General features: G+C 42.2%; 1 protein-coding gene across 44 annotated transcripts in view; it reads left to right on the top strand.

The window, feature by feature from the left end:
• The window catches only part of DOCK9 (dedicator of cytokinesis 9), a 292970-nt gene extending 273800 nt beyond the window's left edge, over nucleotides 1-19170 (top strand). For 26 of the 44 annotated variants that reach the window (XM_054665524.2, XM_054665517.2, XM_054665514.2 and 23 more), the window contains 9 exons: nucleotides 1671-1793; nucleotides 2494-2607; nucleotides 3280-3315; nucleotides 4150-4296; nucleotides 6746-6956; nucleotides 11534-11724; nucleotides 14526-14626; nucleotides 14762-14900; nucleotides 17905-19170. In XM_054665524.2, coding sequence (XP_054521499.1) covers nucleotides 1671-1793; nucleotides 2494-2607; nucleotides 3280-3315; nucleotides 4150-4296; nucleotides 6746-6956; nucleotides 11534-11724; nucleotides 14526-14626; nucleotides 14762-14900; nucleotides 17905-18027 — 1185 coding nt within the window. In that variant the 3' untranslated portion in view covers nucleotides 18028-19170. Of the gene's footprint in view, nucleotides 1-1670; nucleotides 1794-2493; nucleotides 2608-3279; nucleotides 3316-4149; nucleotides 4297-4626; nucleotides 4766-6745; nucleotides 6957-11533; nucleotides 11725-14525; nucleotides 14627-14761; nucleotides 14901-15802; nucleotides 15903-17904 lie in introns of those variants that run through there. The other 18 variants (XM_009427176.5, XM_009427170.5, XM_054665489.2 and 15 more) reach the window with 3 other exon arrangements.
• The last annotated feature ends 279 nt before the right edge of the window (nucleotides 19171-19449 follow it).

The raw sequence follows: 19449 nt of genomic DNA, 5'->3' as shown, positions 1-19449 counted from the left end.
ATACATATGCAAAAAAGAATATTTATACTTCATTAGAAAATAACCTAAAATGGATCATAGTCTAAAATGTAAAATGTAAAACTATAAAGCTTCTGGAAGAAAACATAAGAGAAAATCTTTGTGAACCTGGGTTAGATAAATATTTCTTAAATATAACATATAAAGCATAATCCAGGAAATAAAAACTTGATAAACTTTGTAAAATTAAAAACTTCTGCTCTTTAAAAGACACTGTTAAGAAAACCTAGACATAGGCATACAGACCGTGGCACACGTCTGTAATCCCAGCACTTTTGGAGGCTGAGGCTAATCATATGAGGGCAGGAGTTCAAGATCAGCCTTCCCAGCATGGCAAAACCCCATCTCTACTAAAAATACAAAAAATTAGTCGGGCATGTTGGTGCACAGCTGTAATCCCAGCTACTTGGGAGACAGAGGTTACAGTGAGCCAAGATCATGCCACTGTACCCCAGCCTAGGCAACAGAGCAAGACCCAGTCTCAAAAAAGCTAAAATAAATTTAATATTTAAAAAAAAAACCTAGAGACAAATCACAGATTGGGAGAAATAGTTACAAATCACCTATCTGGCAAAGGACATTTATCCACAGTATATAAAGAACTCTCAAAATTCAATAATAAGCAATCCAGTAGAAAAATGAGCAAAAGATTTGAATAGACACTTTACCAAAGCTATATATAACAAATCAACAAATTAAAATTAATTCAGCATCATTAATGAAACCCCTCTAAAATGGGCTTAAACATTAGAGATCAAGTATTGGATCCCACTAGGAAATTCCACAGAGAGATTAACATCAATCAATCCAAACCTTTAACAGAGTTATTCATGACACCATCACTTTGCTGGGCAGCAGAAGGGAGGCCCTTCACTCTGCTACTAAGGCAGACAGGCCCCCTTCCATGGCCATGAGATGAATGCCAGCTCAGCCAAGCTACAGTCTGGTAGGAGCATTTCTTAGAATTGCAAGCTGGGGTCCTAAAATTCACCCTGATTGGCCTGCTTAGGTCACATGTCCACCCACGATGAAGCAATGACTGTGGCCAGGAAATAGATTTGTGCTGATTAGTGTAAGTCCAGGCCACAATTCTTAAGCCATGGGTAGTGTTAACTTCCTCCAAAGTTCAAGGGCTTTAGTGGAAGCAGAGTAACTACCCAAACTTCAATTAGTAGAAATGTCCAAGGTGAAGCAGGCACGGTGCCCCCCACACTCCATCACTAAATCCCTTTAATTTGTGTTAAAATCATGCTTAGTAAGGCTCCATGTCTTAGCATTGTCATTGTTCCTCAGAAAAGAAAAAGAAATTTCTAGATGATATTTATTAAGACAACTAGGAACAAAAATTGAGAGCCCCTGTGATGGTATCAGTGTCAGTTTTTCCATGTATTATGCAGTTATGCAGGGTGATCCTTTTTCGTTTTTGCTTGTGACCATGATTGAAAAAATGGCTCCCTAAAAAAGAACGTGGTGATGAAAAAATGGCTCCCTAAAAAAGAATGTTGTTGTAAGTGTGGAAGTGAGTGTTGACGCATGTTGTCTATTGTGAAAAATTCCTCCTGGCAGTCTTAGCACTTAGCATTCTGCTACGGGTGCCATGTCACATTCCCCATAACGCTCCTCTCTTGCTGTTGGCCCTCCTCTTTGATCAGGATGTGCTGATGGAGCTCCTTGAGCAGTGCGCAGATGGACTCTGGAAAGCCGAGCGCTACGAGCTCATCGCCGACATCTACAAACTTATCATCCCCATTTATGAGAAGCGGAGGGATTTTGAGGTATGAGAGTGCCTTTTTGTTTTTTTCCTATTTGAGAGCATGACGCTGTGACATATACCCAGACCTGCATATATGCGAGAGAGGAAGCAGGCCACGGGCCAGAGATGAGTGGGGGTCTCTGACCCTCCACGTTACGCTGAAGGTGGTGGCCAGTCATCATCTCCAAATAGTCATTGGGTATCACCCAGACCTGGGCCCCGCCTCTGTGGAGACCCCCACATCTCAAACTACAGAGTAACCGACACTCCACTTTTGAAAGGCTGCCATGAACAGAGTTTTGTGATCACCAGGTGTCCCTTTTCTGAGAACTCTTCCTTACTCCACCTGCGTGAAAAAATGGTGTCCCTTCCATCCATCCTGGGCTTGGGAGGTCATCCAGTTTCTCTAGGCATATCAAACAGAGCAGGAAAAGCAAAGGCCAAGAATCACATTGGGGAACCATCTCTGACATCGCATCTTGACAACAGAGTTTGCTTACTCTAATGTGGAAATGTGATGGGTCCTCACGTGTGGGCTGGCCTTTGGGTAGGAAATGTTACCATTCATTAATGATCACTACAAGTTGTGCAGCCAAAATGTGGGTGTGTGTGTATTTTTATTCAAGTTCAAGGACTTTTCACCTCCATTATCACATTTGTTATTTTAAAATCGATTCTCCTCTTTGCACATGGGAAGAAATGGGCTTTGTTCTGCTTTCCAGAGGCTGGCCCATCTGTATGACACGCTGCACCGGGCCTACAGCAAAGTGACCGAGGTCATGCACTCGGGCCGCAGGCTTCTGGGGACCTACTTCCGGGTAGCCTTCTTTGGGCAGGTGAGCCTCCTGTCCGTTCTGCAGACTGTCCTAAGTCCTTTAAAAAAAAACAAAAACAAAAAGAACTATAATAAAGTTATATCTTATAAATTCTCTGTTTTCTGTAATTGCTAATTTGATGAATTTGTCATATTTAATATGATTCTTATCTTCCTCAGTAGTAAACTTTCGCTTTTTTTCTTTCTTCCTGTCTTTTCTTTATTACTTTCTTAAGGCAGCGGTAAGTTCTTCTTCCTTAAGACATTCTTAGCAACATCTTTGGTACTTCAGTGTGGTTTGCAAGTTTGCTTTTCAAGTCTGTATGTTTATCTGTCTAGTTATTACAAACTCCAAAAAAATTAACATTTTATTCCATTTACAGAAATAAATCACCTGTTTTCTTATATATCTATATTGCATGTTTTAAACCAAAATTAAGACTTTCTGGTGTCCTTTGTGCCTGTGCATCTTTATCCTTTGTAGTATAATATCTCCACAAGTATATTTACAATTACAGTTTTTCAGAAACCCTATAGGAAAGGGTTTATCTAAATTTAACTTAAATTTTAACCTTCGAGTCTCTAACATTATTAAATGGTATAAATTATAATACATATATTTAGGGCGTGTGGTTTTCTATGAGCATTATATAACCTTCAATTTATTCTGTTATTGTCTTTTATAACTTTATAGCAATACCAGTTTACAGACAGTGAAACAGATGTGGAGGTAATTACAGTAAATGCCTAAAAAGCAAGTAATATGGTGAAATTACTGCATCTAAACTCCTAGTTTGATGTGGATGTTTTTTGTTTCATGCTAGCTTGCATTTTTTTTTTACTGTTTTGTGCACCATTTTCTCTCTCTTAATTTATGTGAGAAACTTTTAAAAATTTTCTTTTAAACATTAACCCCAGTTGGACTTTTTAATTTTCAACCTTTTTCACTTCCCATGCAATTCTAAGCCTTGTAGTCAAACATGATTGGTGCTAAAACAGATGATGACTGGTGATATGAAAATATTTTCTGATATTGAGCTACAGGTCTTTAATATTTTTTTCTCATCGGTAAAGCAAAATACAATTTATACAAGCTTTACATAACTTTTACTAAACTTACTCCAGACCCCCAAATGCTTCAGTTCATGCCATAAAATCCTGTGTGCAAGGGAGCCGTCAGGAGAAGGGAGGCATGTCCACTTCTGAGCCTGCCTGTCGTGGGCTGCTCATCATTTTCTAGTGAGTTCTGCTTCTTGGGAAAGTGAAACAGGCTTGACTCCCATTAGACTTCCCTGGGACAGCTTAGTCTTGTATCCAAAATCTCTCATTTCACTCAACACTTAATGACTGCATTCTTGAATAAGTTTGCAATGTTGTGTTTTTCCTTTATCTTTGCACCTAGACTTCATGTTATTAGCATTTTCTTTCTCATTCAGAAAGCCCATTTAAGTAGGATTTTTAGACTCATTCCTTTTTTTTTCCCCTTGTTATAAACGAACCCTTCCTAGGTGGTAAGCCCTGGGCTTACATTCAGGGATAGCTCTAATTGTGCTTTATGTCACAGGGATTCTTTGAAGATGAAGATGGAAAGGAGTATATTTACAAGGAACCCAAACTCACACCGCTGTCGGAAATTTCTCAGAGACTCCTTAAACTGTACTCGGATAAATTTGGTTCTGAAAATGTCAAAATGATACAGGATTCTGGCAAGGTATGACCATGTTTGGATAAGTTTCATAGCAATGTAATGTTGTGATTGATTACATATTATATATTTTTAAATGTATGTAGAAAAAAACTCAAGAAAAATATTAAGGATTGTTGGCCATGAGTGGCAGGTGTATTTTCTTCCTAATACCTTTAGTGCTTTCGATTACATGCTTGACATTAAAAAATCTTTATCGCCTAATTTTTGAAACATCTAATTTTGCAAAATAATTAACGTCTGACAGGATATGTCATTTTTAGTCCAGCTATTTAGAAGCTCTGACAGAATGAGGCCCGTGGCTCTGCTACTCACTGCACCTCTTCCTGCATGTAGCACATGACTTGCCACTCTGTCACTGACGGCTGGATACAAGGACAGGTGAACAGATGGGCGGATGGGTGAATGGACACATGGACAGGCCAATAAATGAACTCACCAGCAGTGTGACTGTGGGAATGGCGATCATTTTCTGCTTAGAGAGCTGTCCTCTGGCATTCTGTTCTCATGAAGACCCTTTTGGAATCTGCACCTTTGTCCTGTACCTTTGTGTGTCCCACCCTCCTCAGGACATCTCCAGGAGGTCAGGTCTCCCTCTGCTTCCTGAAGGTGAAACATGGGGCAAGACGGTTTCACTCCCGCTGCCTTTAAATTATTCCTGCTAAAGAAAGTTAAGTTTTAATAGGTTTGGATACAATTAGAATGAATGGCCAAATGGCTTTTTCTAAAATACAAATAATAACTTTTTTTTTTTTTTTTGAGATGGAGTCTGGCTCTGTCACCTGGGCTGGAGTGCAGTGGCGCTATCTCAGCTCACTGCAATCTCTGCCTCCTGGGTTCAAGAGATTCTCGTGCCTCAGCCTCCCGAGTAGCTGGGATTACAGGAGCGCGCCACCACACCTGGCTAATTTTTGTATTTTTGGTAGAGACGGGGTTTCACCATGTTGGCCAGGTTGTTCTCCAACTCCTGACCTCAAGTGACCTGCCTGCCTCGGCCTCCCAAAGTGCTAGGATTATAGGCGTGAGCCACCGAGTCTGGCCCAAATAATAACTTTCTATGACTTTATGTATTTTCTTCTAAAGTTTCAGGCACTTTTCCATCTGTTTTTCATTTTTCTTCACAATCATCTGTGTTTTGAGAACAGTTCTCTTTCATTTGCCTGCCTTATACCAGTATGGTCTCCATGTGCTCTGCACAGTCATTTCTTTTGTGTCCCTTTTTATTGCTCTAGAAGGTTAAATACAATTAAAATGTGCAAAATTGATTTGTTGATTTGTCTTCCTAATAAATTAGCTTTTGTTTCTGCATAGGAATTGCCTATGTTTAATTCTCTATCATGTCACAGAAATGAAAGTACCACCAATTCTAGCAGTGTGGTTTTAAAAGCATTTATGTGTTAAACAGAAACTAAATTTATCATTAGATTAGTCTAGATTAATCTGTACCTGTATTAAATTAATTGATCTGCAGCTGTTGCATCTAATCTCAGCTGTCTGTAGATTAATGATAATTTGGAGGCCTAGCTTCCAAACATTATTCCTAAAATAAACATTTATATCTCTAAGCCAAATATATTAAAAATGCAGTTTAAGAAACAATCAGAGAAATCCAGACTGGAGGTCATTCAATAAGAAAACCAGCACTTTGGGAGGCCAAGGCGGGTGGATCACCTGAGGTCGGGAGTTCGAGACCAGCCTGACCAACATGGAGAAACCCTGTGTCTGCTAAAAATATATAATTAGCTGGTCATGGTGGCACACACCTGTAGTCACAGCTACTTGGGAGGCTGAGGCAGGAGAATCACTTGAACGCTGGAGGCAGAGGTTGCAGTAGCTGAGATCGCGCCATTGCACTCCAGCCTGGGCAACAAGAGCAAAACTCTGTCTCAAAAAAAAAAAAATAATTCAATGTTATGGGAAAAATGAATGATAGGGAATTCTTCTAAATTAAACATGACTACGGACATAACAACTAAATGTAAAGTGTGATTATTGATTAGATTCTGATCCAAACACAAATATCTATAACTAACATTCTGGAGACATTTGAGAAAATGTTAATATAGACTGGGTATTGGATGGTATTAGGGAATCAGTGTTAATTTGGGTAGGCATGATAATGTATTGTGGTTATAGAAGCAAATGTCCTTATTTTTAGGAGAAGCTGACTGTAGTATCCTGACGTGTACCACTTACTTTGAAATGGTTCCACTGGAAAAAAAAAAGTCTGTATGTCTGTGTGTGTGTGCACATACATAAGTGTATGTGTATGTATATTTGAAACAAATATAGCAAACTGCTAGCAGTTGTTGTCCAAGTGGTGGATATGTGGATGTTTGTTGTACTCTTCTGTCCGTTATATTTACTAATAAAATGTTGGAAAATACCACGTAGGTAAGAACTGAGTGATTCCTTCATGGAGCACCAATCTCCCATTGTGCTGTTTCAATTAAAGGTCAACCCTAAGGATCTGGATTCTAAGTATGCATACATCCAGGTGACTCACGTCATCCCCTTCTTTGACGAAAAAGAGTTGCAAGAAAGGAAAACAGAGTTTGAGAGATCCCACAACATCCGCCGCTTCATGTTTGAGATGCCATTTACGCAGACCGGGAAGAGGCAGGGCGGGGTGGAAGAGCAGTGCAAACGGCGCACCATCCTGACAGGTATGGGCCCCAGAAGCCGCATGGACACGAGCCCGGACACCTCGCCAAAGAGCTGTCCAGAGGGATTCAGAAGCTTCAGGACTGGAAGAGTCTTTTGAGCTCAGTTAGCCACCCCCACACCCATTTCAGTTTCACATTTATCTAGTGCTTCCTTTTGAATACTTGGGATGTTTTTCTGTTTATCTGTTCACATTTATCTAGTGCTTCCTTTTGAATACTTGGGATGTTTTTCTGTTTATCTGTTGACACTTCCTTCTTCCACAAGACCAGAAGCTCATATCCAATCTAAGGTCACTTACCCTTCTGAGAATCTGATGAAAATGGCGTGCCTTATGTGCCTAGATGCTTTTGCACACAGTCTAAGGTGACTTATGGACTCCAGGTCCAGCAGCCACACCCAGTCCTGGGTCTCGGCACAGGGAGGGACCCGTCTCACACACCTGTCTCAGGTTCTAGCATGGGCCTGCTCAGCGGTCTCAGGCTGTGAGTAAATGGGATGTGAGCTTGGATTGCCCCACATTGTTGCCCCCCGGGACTGGCCAGCTGCCACTTGAATGCCTCCTCTGCCAGGAAGCTCACTGCATTCAGTGGCTATCGACAAGTTCAGCTTAGGCAGTTTTCACTGATCCCTTTGGCACTGTTTAGCCAGTGATAACCCACTCTGGGAAATGTGTTTTGCATCATTTCCCGGTCCCTGGCAAGTGTCCAGTCATCCTGGGGTGATTTTTACCTTCTGTGGGAGAGCTTGACCCATCCCTGCCTCGTTAGGGTCAGCGACATCACTGGGGTAACCTAACATAAAATGCTTTCTTGACCAAGAAATATCAGTGGAAGGGCCGTTGAGAATGCCAGGTGTGCCAGTTTTCACCACACGTCTTCCAAAGAGTGGCCCTAGTTAAGTCAGACCAGGAAAGGGCCTGCTCCCCAGAAGTTGGGGTTATTGAGTTTCTGTCTGGGTAATAATACACACTATCATAATAAGCGGAAGGAGCGCTGTGGAGATGCTGCACCCAGGTGCTTATCAGCTCTCACCGGCGAAGTGTATGCTTTAAAAAGAGAGACTGGATGGCGTGGGGTTTATATCTCAGTAAAGCTGTTACAAAAAAAAAAAAAAAAATACAGGTTTTTATGAATTAGCCCAGGACAGCGTATTGCAGGGAGCTTTTCACACTCCCTATGAGGGAAAAGAGATACAAGTTAAAACAAAACTGTGTTCTTAAAGTGTCCCTAATCCTGCTTGTAAAATAAGAAGACAGCATATATAAAGCACAAATAATATTGTCCTCACAAACATCACCCCACCCCAAATAATTTAATTATTTTTTTAATGCACACATCAGTAGCAAATTCTCATTAAGCCAAATAACTGCGCTTGCAGATGGAATCACTTTATGGGAATCACCAGCTTACAGTGTTTATGGTTCAGCTGTGATAACTTTCCTTCTGACCCTTTAAGTCAGTGGTTACCCAAGGTTGGTCCAGGACCAGCAGCATCAGCACCCCCAGGGAACTTGTTAGAAATGGAAGTTCCAGGTCCCCACCTCCGAAACTGCTGGATCAGAAACTCTGGGGGCGGGGCCCAGCTCTTTGTGTTCAACAGGCCCTCCCGGTTATCCTGGTGCATGCTCAGATTAGAGAACTGCTGCCTTTAATAAACCTAGTTCACTGCTGAGTCAGGGTCAGGATTTTTTAGTATGGTTATTGTTAAGGCAGTGTACGGATTCATAAACATTCATTACCATAGGCCGTTTTCCCAGGGCACATTTCTCCAGGGTTACAGGTCATCATTTTGTTAGAGACTACTTTAGATTAGATAAAGCACATGAGCAATGCTCTGTATCTGCGGGAACAAGGGGACAGAGAGTGCACTTCAGAGAGAGGTGGGGCAGACACCTGTGTTGTTGGCTTGGGGATTGCCGTCCACAGCTGTGGGTTGAGACAGCCTAAGCAATGGCGAGGCTGTCCTAGGGGTCCTGTAGGCCTGGGTCACAGCCTCACTGTGTGACCTTGGGCAGGTCACTCTTCCTCTCTATGCCTTAGTTTCCTCATCTGTAAAATGCAAGTTAGGACACTTATCTCATTATATTGTCATAACTTTGTAAATAGTAAGAAGCAGGGGAAAGAGCGTTCTTCATTTTTTGCTAGATTTCATCTGCTGTTGAGCTAGATACACACACCAGGGCGTTCTGAAGGCTGGACCTGAGGGTTTTCCCTCAAGTTATCAACCCCTCAGGTTCTTCTTCCATTGCATTGCTTTGTACCTAACCTTTGGCCTTCCAAAGGTCAAAGGGAGCCCAGGCCTTCCCTGCCCTCTACACCAGGAAAAGGCTCACCTTCCTGGGTAGTTCCCAGTCAGCTGACTGTAACTATGCGATCATTTGAAAAACCTCATGATCACCCTCCAGCCTCCTTCAGTGGAAATTTCTGAGCCTGTCCCAAAGAAGGGGGGCGAGGAGAAGCCTCCCCCACTTCTTTCATGGAACTTTTCCCAAGGAGTTTCTTCCCAGTCACTATTCCAGACTCTTCCAAACCTGGATTAGCTTCCGGCCCTCCACTTTCTATTCAAGACACACAGACCAGCAGTCACCATACTTACCACTGGGCCTTCCCCGTCCTCCTTTCTAAAGGGCTGGCTCAGTCGGTCACCTAATTGTCCACCTTCCAGAGCCAGTTTGGACTCTCATGCAGCCATTTGGGCAGTAATGCATTCATTCATTCAACAAAATGTATTGCACACTGACCATGTTCCCATTGGCACGCTAATGAAACAGACATCTGTGGGCCTGTGCAGCTGGCATTCTAGCCAGAGGAGACAGATGATAAACAGTACCCAGGTGAGTAAATATACCCGTGGTAGAACGTGATCTGTGTTCCAGACAAAGCAAAAGGAGACTGGGAACCTGGAGTTGACCTCCTTCCTCAGAAACAGGAAGGCAGCACCAGTCTTCCCCTGAAGCACAGCCCCCTGTCCAAATACAAGCAGGCCTCTGCCAGCGCCGCCTCCCTGACTAAGGAGCAGTGAGGCCGAGTCCTCACCATCCTACCAGGGAGCTTTGTGGATCCCCAGTGCTACCACTTAAAATCTGTGAAACCAAGTCGGGAACCCTTCACCTTTCACTGATAAAACATTGTGAAAAGGCAACAGGCCTGTAAGTACGTGACATATGAGGTTGCCTCAGGGTGGACATGTTTTCTGCCTTTGTCCAGATGTTGGGTGGCCCATCGGAACTCTGTGTGTCACAGGGGCTGGGCCTGTTTCCCATCCTGTGATGAGTCCTTCCCGATTGAACTCTTCCCTAGCCACTTGCTACCTAGAGACCAGGACCGCTCCCATCTGACGTTTGCTTGTTCAAAAAAAAATAATGAGCTTTTAAGTACATATCTACCTGCCTATTAGTAAATATATGTCAAGTGAGAATATTATAGATATTTCTATATTATATAGAGCAATAAGAAATGTGAAATAGTAAATGAGAACCTGCTGTTTTTCTGTTCATTTTTAAATTAACTCCTTTGTGTTGATGTTTAGGTATCTCATTATGATAAAGGAAAACAATATTAATCAGATTTTTTTGGTTAAAAAATATATAAGAAAAAGTAAATATTTTTATTTTTATTTCTTATTCATTGCTGTAAGTTTCAAAATACCTTTATTAGCACTACAGCTCCAAAAGTTTGTGAATTTCTGGTTCATGAAATCCTTTGCTTAGGAGTATATTCTTTGTGTTTTTTTGGTTTGGGTTTTAGGGGAATGGTTTTTGTTTTCTTTTTTGAGACAGGGTCTCACTCTGTAGCCCAGGCTGGAGTGCAGTGGCACAATCACAGCTCACTGCAGCCTTGACCTCCTGGGCTCAAGCCTCCCGTGTCAGCCTCCCCAGTAGCTGGGACTACAGGCATATACCACCACACTCAGCTAATTTTTGTATTTTTTACAAAATTACAAAAATTAGGTTTTTGCCATGTTGCCCAGGCTGGTCTTGAACTCCTGGGCTCAAGTGATCTACCAGCCTTGGCCTCCTAAAGTGCTAAGATTACAGGTGTGAGCACTGTACCCACCCTAGGAATATATTCTTATTTATTATTTTCTACTGATTTCTCAGCTTTGTGCAAGCTTAGCATGTGATTCAAAGTTATTCTATGGACAAAAATGAATTTTCTCAAGGATATTTTTATGGAACTATTTTCTGGACTTAATCTGTTATGTAGTATCTCAAAATTGTTTAGTCTTTTTTATGTTGTCAAAGTCATCTTATATCCACTAACTCATTCAGACCTCAGAGCTTCCAAGGAAGGTTTGAGTGGGGAATGATAACCTGATTTATTTAAAGACATGCTTGTCACATTAAAAGGATAACAAGGACCAAACTCTCTTGACTTTACGAGACACACGATTGTAAAGGAAGACAATATTCTAGCTCCATCAAGTACTAGTATGTGTCTTTGGCAAGCTTTGGGTTCCTTATTTTAAAAATGTAAGTAATAACGACATGTATAATAATCACTTCTAATAATCATCAGCTCAGTAACACTAAAGCTCGTGCAAGCCGTGCAGTAATTCTGGGGCTTACCCTCTGCAGCCATACACTGCTTCCCTTATGTGAAGAAGCGCATCCCTGTCATGTACCAGCACCACACTGACCTGAACCCCATCGAGGTGGCCATTGACGAGATGAGTAAGAAGGTGGCGGAGCTCCGGCAGCTGTGCTCCTCGGCCGAGGTGGACATGATCAAACTGCAGCTCAAACTCCAGGGCAGCGTGAGTGTTCAGGTGAGCCAGGCACAGCAGGCCGGAGGGCAGCAGGGGAAGTCCTTGCCCCTGGGTGACTTGAGAGTCATTTCCACTAACAAGGTCTACTTGAGAGCCTCGGTTTACCAAGTGATCCCTGCTCCCTTCCCCCAACGTCTGTGACATTTCTCCTGATATCAGAGGGGGAGGAAACCTCATGATCCCTGCCCCCCGCCCCATGAGGACTGACTGTCTGTGGGGACAAGAGCCAGATCTCATACACTACCCTGATTTGTCAGTATTTGGGGAATTCTGGGTGCCTGATTAGAAGCATCAAGACTCTTCTAAATACAAAGAAGTGTGGAGAGCAGTAGATTTTCCTATAAAACTGTTGTTTGCTGTTTTCTATGAAAATTGTATCCAAAAAAGTACCTTAAGTTTTACCCTGTTAATGGTATCTTTTGATTAATGAATTCATTATTTTAATATAGCCCAATCAATCAATTTTTCTTTATTGGTAGCATTTTTATGTTCTCTTTAAGAAATCTGTGTCTATCCAAAATTTCACCGATGTTCTCCTAGGTTTTCCTCCATTGCTCAGCATCCACATCCAGGTCTGCAGTCCATCTGGAATTGATTTTTGTATATGTTATAGTGTAAGGGTCAGGATATATTTTTTCCATATGACCTTCCAAGTGATGTACACAATTTATTGAAAAGATGATCTTTGATCTAGATACTAACATATATGTTCAGTTTGTGAAAATTCATCAAGCTATATACACTTGTGATATATGCGCTTTCCCGTTTGTATATTATACTTTAGTAAGAGGTTTTTAAAAAGTTATCTTACTTACATGGTTTCCTAGTTAATTGGTAAATGTTAAATCACTCCCTCCAGTAACAAGTATGACTCTTACTTTCTGGTATTTTTAAGTGTATATAGTTCAAGCACATGTTTGTTCAAGTGTATATGTACATGTGTGTATATATGTATTTGTATATCCTATTGTTTTATCTTTCAAGAAGGGTATGTTTATGAAAGTTACATGTAGATTATAATACATAGGTTTTGGTTTTTTTGGTTCATTTTCTGAAATTATATTTTGTCAACTTCCCATCAGATCCACGCTAAAGAACCGTGAGTTGTTGCCCAACATTTTTGTGTTATTCACCACAAAAGCATTTACAGATGTTTTTAATCTCTTTCCTTATAGTCTCAAAGACATATGTGCCAAAATAAGTTAGCAAGTGAACATAAGTATTCCAGCAACATGAGTGATTATGTAACAGGTCCAGAGGCCACAATTTTCTGTAGCTAAAAACAAAACCACTCAATCAACATGATCTTGGAACATCCAGCCCCTATGGAAAGGCCGCTGGAGGGGTGTGGCACCAGTCCAGGGTAGGGCTGGACCATTGAGCTTTGTAAAAGGCAAAATATGCCGTGCTAATTTGATGGTAAACTTAGCGTTTTATAAAATTCCCAATCATCTTAAAAAGCAAGAAATTCCATGTTGAAATGAGAAGATTAAGTTTATACTCATACCTACAAAAGTAACAACAAAGTTGCAGCCAGAGGAAATTAACTTTATCATTTTATTTGCGTATTTCTGTAATTGTTTCATCAAGCAGCTCACTGGCGCTGCAGCTTTACTGGGCAGAGCCGTCTGCGGAGCTTCTTGTCATTGCACTCCAAGATCTTGCTATTAGACCTTATGGAGTCTCATCAGCCTTCCTCTTTCTATCTTCTTCAAATATAGACCGTCTTGTATCATTTTAGATGATCAGTCATTTGGGTCGTCTTCAGGTGATGAATACAGTTCCCCCCCACGCACCAGCCTGGTGCTGAGTTCCACCCTCACGCATCTTGGGCTGTTCACCCATTGCCCCCGGCTCAGAGGTCCCCCTCTGACCACTGTGGCTGGAACCTGGAACCCTCCTGTCTCTCCACGTCTGGTGTGAGTTCCTGTGGCTCAGTTTTCCTGCCATTGCTAGAGAAGTCCTGCCTACCATGGGTCAGAACCACACACGGAGAGCTCCCCTAATTCCTTGCTAAGCTCACCAGACCTTCCGGGAAATATCAAACAGTGACCACATAGTCACGTTCTTTCCCAGGCTGTCTCAGACGCCTGGAACATTCTTCTTCCCATCCCAGTGTGTCCAGCCTTCTTTCTCACCACGTTCTTACCTTTCCTTACTTATCCAGAATCAGCAGACCCTTCTTAGCTGCTTGCAAGGGTGGTGCAGGGTTCTGGTTCACTCACCGTGCTGTCTGCTCCTAACATCTAGCTCTCCAGCACACCGCAAATGCTCACTTCATCCCAGGATAGCAAATCAGTTTGCCCATGGCTGTCTATACAATTCAATGAAATGAACAGTTGGTTTTTAAAAACTGGAATAGTTACTGCATTTTTCAATTTTTCACTGAATTCACCAGATTGGCCTGTTAGTTCAGTGTAGTGCAGCACAAATCCCAGTGACTAAACACCTTGGAAGTAAGAATCCTTGACCTGGATTTGGAAGACCTGGGCTGTGATCTCTGGTGTTTTGCTTATTGGCTCTTCAAACTTCAACAGGCCCCTATGTTTTCCAAGCATTGGTTTCTTCTTACATAAAGTAAACCATCATCACAAGTGCCCTGAAGATGGCTGAGATCATGGAATCAAGTGGTGTGCAACAGAGTGAGCTTTGTGGTTTCTTTTTGGGCTTAAGTTCCTGGAAGGCAGGGATTGTGAGTAGCTCACGCAAACAGGCTTTTTAGTGCCTGCAAACTGAAACTGAGCAGATGGTCATGGTGATTTTCTTCCTAATGGAACTGAAAATCTTTGCTCTTTGTCTAGGTCAATGCTGGCCCACTAGCATATGCTCGAGCTTTCTTAGATGATACAAACACAAAGCGATATCCTGACAATAAAGTGAAGCTGCTTAAGGAAGTTTTCAGGTAAAGCACACTGAAAGCATCTTTTTCTCTTCGAGTATTGATCATTTCTGTACTCATTCGGGAGGGAGATGCTGCTGGTTGGACTCATGCCTTATCCTCTGCGTGCCTTTGTTTCTCCCGCCTGTACCATTCCAGGCAATTTGTGGAAGCTTGCGGTCAAGGCTTAGCGGTAAACGAACGTCTGATTAAAGAAGACCAGCTCGAGTATCAGGAAGAAATGAAAGCCAACTACAGGGAAATGGCGAAGGAGCTTTCTGAAATCATGCATGAGCAGGTGAGGGCCGCACTGGCTCCAACAACTTGGAGTTCTTGGTTAGGGGTTTCAAGTACACCCTATCATGACTTAGGCCGCCTGATATCCTTCCAGAACTGTGACATCTGAAGGAGAATGTAGCATACCACACTCCTGCCATGCTCTAGCCCCAGGTCATTTGGGAACAGCTAACAGATTGCCCGTATGCTGTTATCTACGGCAAGCAGGGGAGAGCGGGCCCGCCTCCTCGTGGCCCTAAGAGGTGGCCATGTTTCCTAAGCTTTCTCTCTCCCCACCCCCGTCTAGCCAAAAAGAAAAGAAAGGAAAAACTCACACGAAAATATCCATACTGTTCTGACAACTTTATTCCTTTAATCCTTTGAAAAAAGCAGGACTTGCCAACCTGGTTTAAGGAATTATCTGTTGCATTCAATGTTTTTGCTGTTTAAAAATACAGACTGATTCCATTTTTGACGATGTACAGTGGGCCTTGGTGCCCCAGTGGATTCTTCCTTTAAGTTCCTTGTCACTATGGGCATCGTCCCTGATTATTTTGCTGTTCTCTCTTTCCTGTGGGTTTCTTCAGTAGGATTCTATGTGTGGGCTCAGTTGTCACAGAGGAGACAGTGTCCCGTACCCAGGGAATGCCTAGAGCAGCATCCACATTGTTTTTTTTTGTGAGGGATCTGTCTCAGTCACTGTCCTTTCTTTATAATTGACATTAGCACCTTGATAACACAGAACTGCTCTGTCTGGCCCCTCCATTACCGTCCTTCAGTCTGGCACAGTGGAAGCCAGGACCGTTTGTGGAGTGATCCTATCCCCTGACAGTTTAGTTAGGACATTTTCATTGCAGGAAACGAACATCAGTGTGTGAGCTTTAACTCACTTGCTTTTTTTCTCCTACATGCTAACACGTTCAGCTGGGATGGTAATGTCATTTTTAAATTTTATTTTTCTGATAATCTGACTCAGAAAAAGCTATTACTTTTTTGAGTTTGAGCAACTACAGACATTGGCATAATGACAGTACATGGGCAGAGGAAAGCACCCTCTTCTGGACATTTTAAAAAGTAGAGGCCAGACATGGTGGCTCACTCCTGTAATCCCAGCACTTTGGGAGGCCAAGGCGGGTGGATCATCTGAGGTCAGGAGTTCGAGACCAGCCTGGCCAACATGGTGAAACCCCATCTCTACTAAAACATACAAAAATTAGCTGGGCGTAGTGGCACATACCCTAGTCTCAGCTACTCGGGAGGCTGAGGCAGGAGAATTGCTGGAACCCAGGAGGTGGAGGCTGCAGTGAGCCAAGATCGTGCCACTATGCTCTAGCCTGGGCCACAGAGCGAGACTCCATCTCAAAAAAAAAAAGTAGAAAAAATTGAAACGATTAGAGAAATGAATGTCTGAATAATTAAGCAGAACAGGAGGGACTCATGGGAACTGATTTTCGGAGAAAACTTGAGATCTTTTCTCTGGAGCCTCCAGATTCCTATAGAATGGAGAGTTTGGTCAGTGGGTGCCGACATTGGGCACTAGAGAAGATGAAAGTAGTAAGAGATCATAGGCTGAAACCATTAAACTCCCAAAGTACAGGGATATTTAACGCACTTGCTGTCAGCTGCACCTTGAACTTCCCATTATGCCAACAGCTGTGAAGACTGAGCCCCCGTGAACCCCTGAAGGGCCGTGGCCGGGGTAGACTTGCTTTCGATGTTTCCAGGGGAGCCTCTGCTGGAGGTGAAGACCTACACTCAGATCCTTCCAGGCACCACTGGGCATGGAAAGATACTTGTTCAGGGTCAGAGGAGTAGCCACCCTCTCCCAAGACAAAATCCGTAAGACCCTGAGAAAAGGAGGCAGGAGAGAAACACAAATGCTTCAAATTCATTTTTAAAGGCTTTTTCAAGGTCAAGGCTAGGTTGTGTCCCAGTCAAGCACATGTAAGTAGACCTCACGTTGCCTTAAGTAGACCTCACGTTGCCTTATGATCTGGTGAGCGTAGAAGACTCTCCATTCACTAGCTTTGTAAAAGAAACAAAATGTGCTGTTCTTGACTTTCTCCTTATAATCCTCACCTGAAAACAGTCATTTACGAGATAAGCTGAACATCTCCCTCTGTAAACCAGCAGCCAGGCTTTCCGGCTGCGCATCACTCACGTGATGGAGTGAGTGTAGACTTGTGTGTGTGATGTGGGGTGCAACACATTGAGAAATATCTGCTTGCATCCTTATACTCAGTAACATTGTGTTGCACATGGCAACATTGCCTTAAACTCTGTAACATTTTGTTATACTTGGTAACATTGTGTCACACATGGCAACATGGCATTGCATATGATAACATTGTGTTATGCATGGCAACATTGCATTGCATATGGTAACCTTGTGTCACACATGGCAACATGGCATTGCATATGGTAACCTTGTGTCACACATGGCAACATTGCATTGCATATGGTAACCTTGTGTCACACATGGCAACATGGCATTGCATATGGTAACCTTGTGTCACACATGGCAACATGGCATTGCATATGGTAACCTTGTGTCACACATGGCAACATGGCATTGCATATGGTAACCTTGTGTCACACATGGCAACATGGCATTGCATATGGTAACCTTGTGTCACACATGGCAACATGGCATTGCATATGGTAACCTTGTGTCACACATGGCAACATGGCATTGCATATGGTAACCTTGTGTCACACATGGCAACATGGCATTGCATATGGTAACCTTGTGTCACACATGGCAACATGGCATTGCATATGGTAACCTTGTGTCACACATGGCAACATGGCATTGCATATGGTAACCTTGTGTCACACATGGCAACATGGCATTGCATATGGTAACCTTGTGTCACACATGGCAACATGGCATTGCATATGGTAACCTTGTGTCACACATGGCAACATGGCATTGCATATGGTAACCTTGTGTCACACATGGCAACATGGCATTGCATATGGTAACATTGTGTTGCACTCAGTAACGTTGTGTTTCTGTCCTCGAGATCTGCCCCCTGGAGGAGAAGACGAGTGTCTTACCGAATTCCCTTCACATCTTCAATGCCATCAGTGGGACTCCAACAAGCACAATGGTTCACGGGATGACCAGCTCGTCTTCGGTCGTGTGATTACACCTCATGGCCCGTGTGTGGGGACTTGCTTTGTCATTTGCAAACTCAGGATGCTTTCCAAAGCCAATCACTGGGGAGACCGAACACAGGGAGAACCAAGGGGAAGGGGAGAGAAAGGAAATAAAGAACAACGTTATTTCTTAACAGATTTTCTATAGGAGTTGTAAGAAGGTGCACATATTTTTTTAAATCTCACTGGCAATATTCAAAGTTTTCATTGTGTCTTAACAACGGTGTGGTAGACACTCTTGAGCTGGACTTAAATTTTATTCTTCCTTGCAGAGTAGTGTTAGAATAGATGGCCTACAGAAAAAAAAGGTTCTGGGATCTACATGGCAGGGAGGGCTGCACTGACATTGATGCCTGGGGGACCTTTTGCCTCGAGGCTGAGCTGGAAAATCTTGAAAAATTTTTTTTTTTTTTTCCTGTGGCACATTCAGGTTGAATACAAGAACTATTTTTGTGACTAGTTTTTGATGACCTAAGGGAGCTGACCATTGTAATTTTTGTACCAGTGAACCAGGAGATTTAGTGCTTTTATATTCATTTCCTTGCATTTAAAAAAATATGAAAGCTTAAGGAATTATGTGAGCTTAAAACTAGTCAAGCAGTTTAGAACCAAAGGCCTATATTAATAACCACAACTATGCTGAAAAGTACAAAGTAGTACAGTATATTGTTATGTACATATCATTGTTAATACAGTCCTGGCATTCTGTACATATATGTATTACATTTCTACATTTTTAATACTCACATGAGCTTATGCATTAAGTTTAATTGTGATAAATTTGTGCTGTTCCAGTATATGCAATACACTTTAATGTTTTATTCTTGTACATAAAAATGTGCAATATGGAGATGTATACAGTCTTTACTATATTAGGTTTATAAACAGTTTTAAGAATTTCATCCTTTTGCCAAAATGGTGGAGTATGTAATTGGTAAATCATAAATCCTGTGGTGAATGGTGGTGTACTTTAAAGCTGTCACCATGTTATATTTTCTTTTAAGACATTAATTTAGTAATTTTATATTTGGGAAAATAAAGGTTTTTAATTTTATTTAACTGGAATCACTGCCCTGCTGTAATTAAACATTCTGTACCACATCTGTATTAAAAAGACATTGCTGACCATTTGGGGTGGCTGCTGGGTGTTTATTGTTCAGCAGTCCTAAGGGAACAGGATACCAAAATCCTCAGAGTGAAATCACACGGGGTCTGAAATTTTCTTTAAAATACTTGAGCGGGGGAAAAAAAGAGTGGGTAGAGACCACGGGACTGACAGAATGCTGGTCATTGTGGAGGCTGAAGTTGGGTGCGGGGGAAGCATGATACCAGTTTCTCTGCTTTTGGGGAAGTTTCCGTGATACGGATTTCACAAGCAGGGGTCACGTCTTCAGAGGACCTGGATGAAT

The sequence above is a fragment of the Pan troglodytes genome, chromosome 14 (assembly GCF_028858775.2).
Source record: "Pan troglodytes isolate AG18354 chromosome 14, NHGRI_mPanTro3-v2.0_pri, whole genome shotgun sequence".
Classification (NCBI taxonomy): domain Eukaryota; kingdom Metazoa; phylum Chordata; class Mammalia; order Primates; family Hominidae; genus Pan; species Pan troglodytes.
Note: the sequence above shows the minus strand (reverse complement) of the source record. Positions and strands in the feature narration are given on the sequence as shown.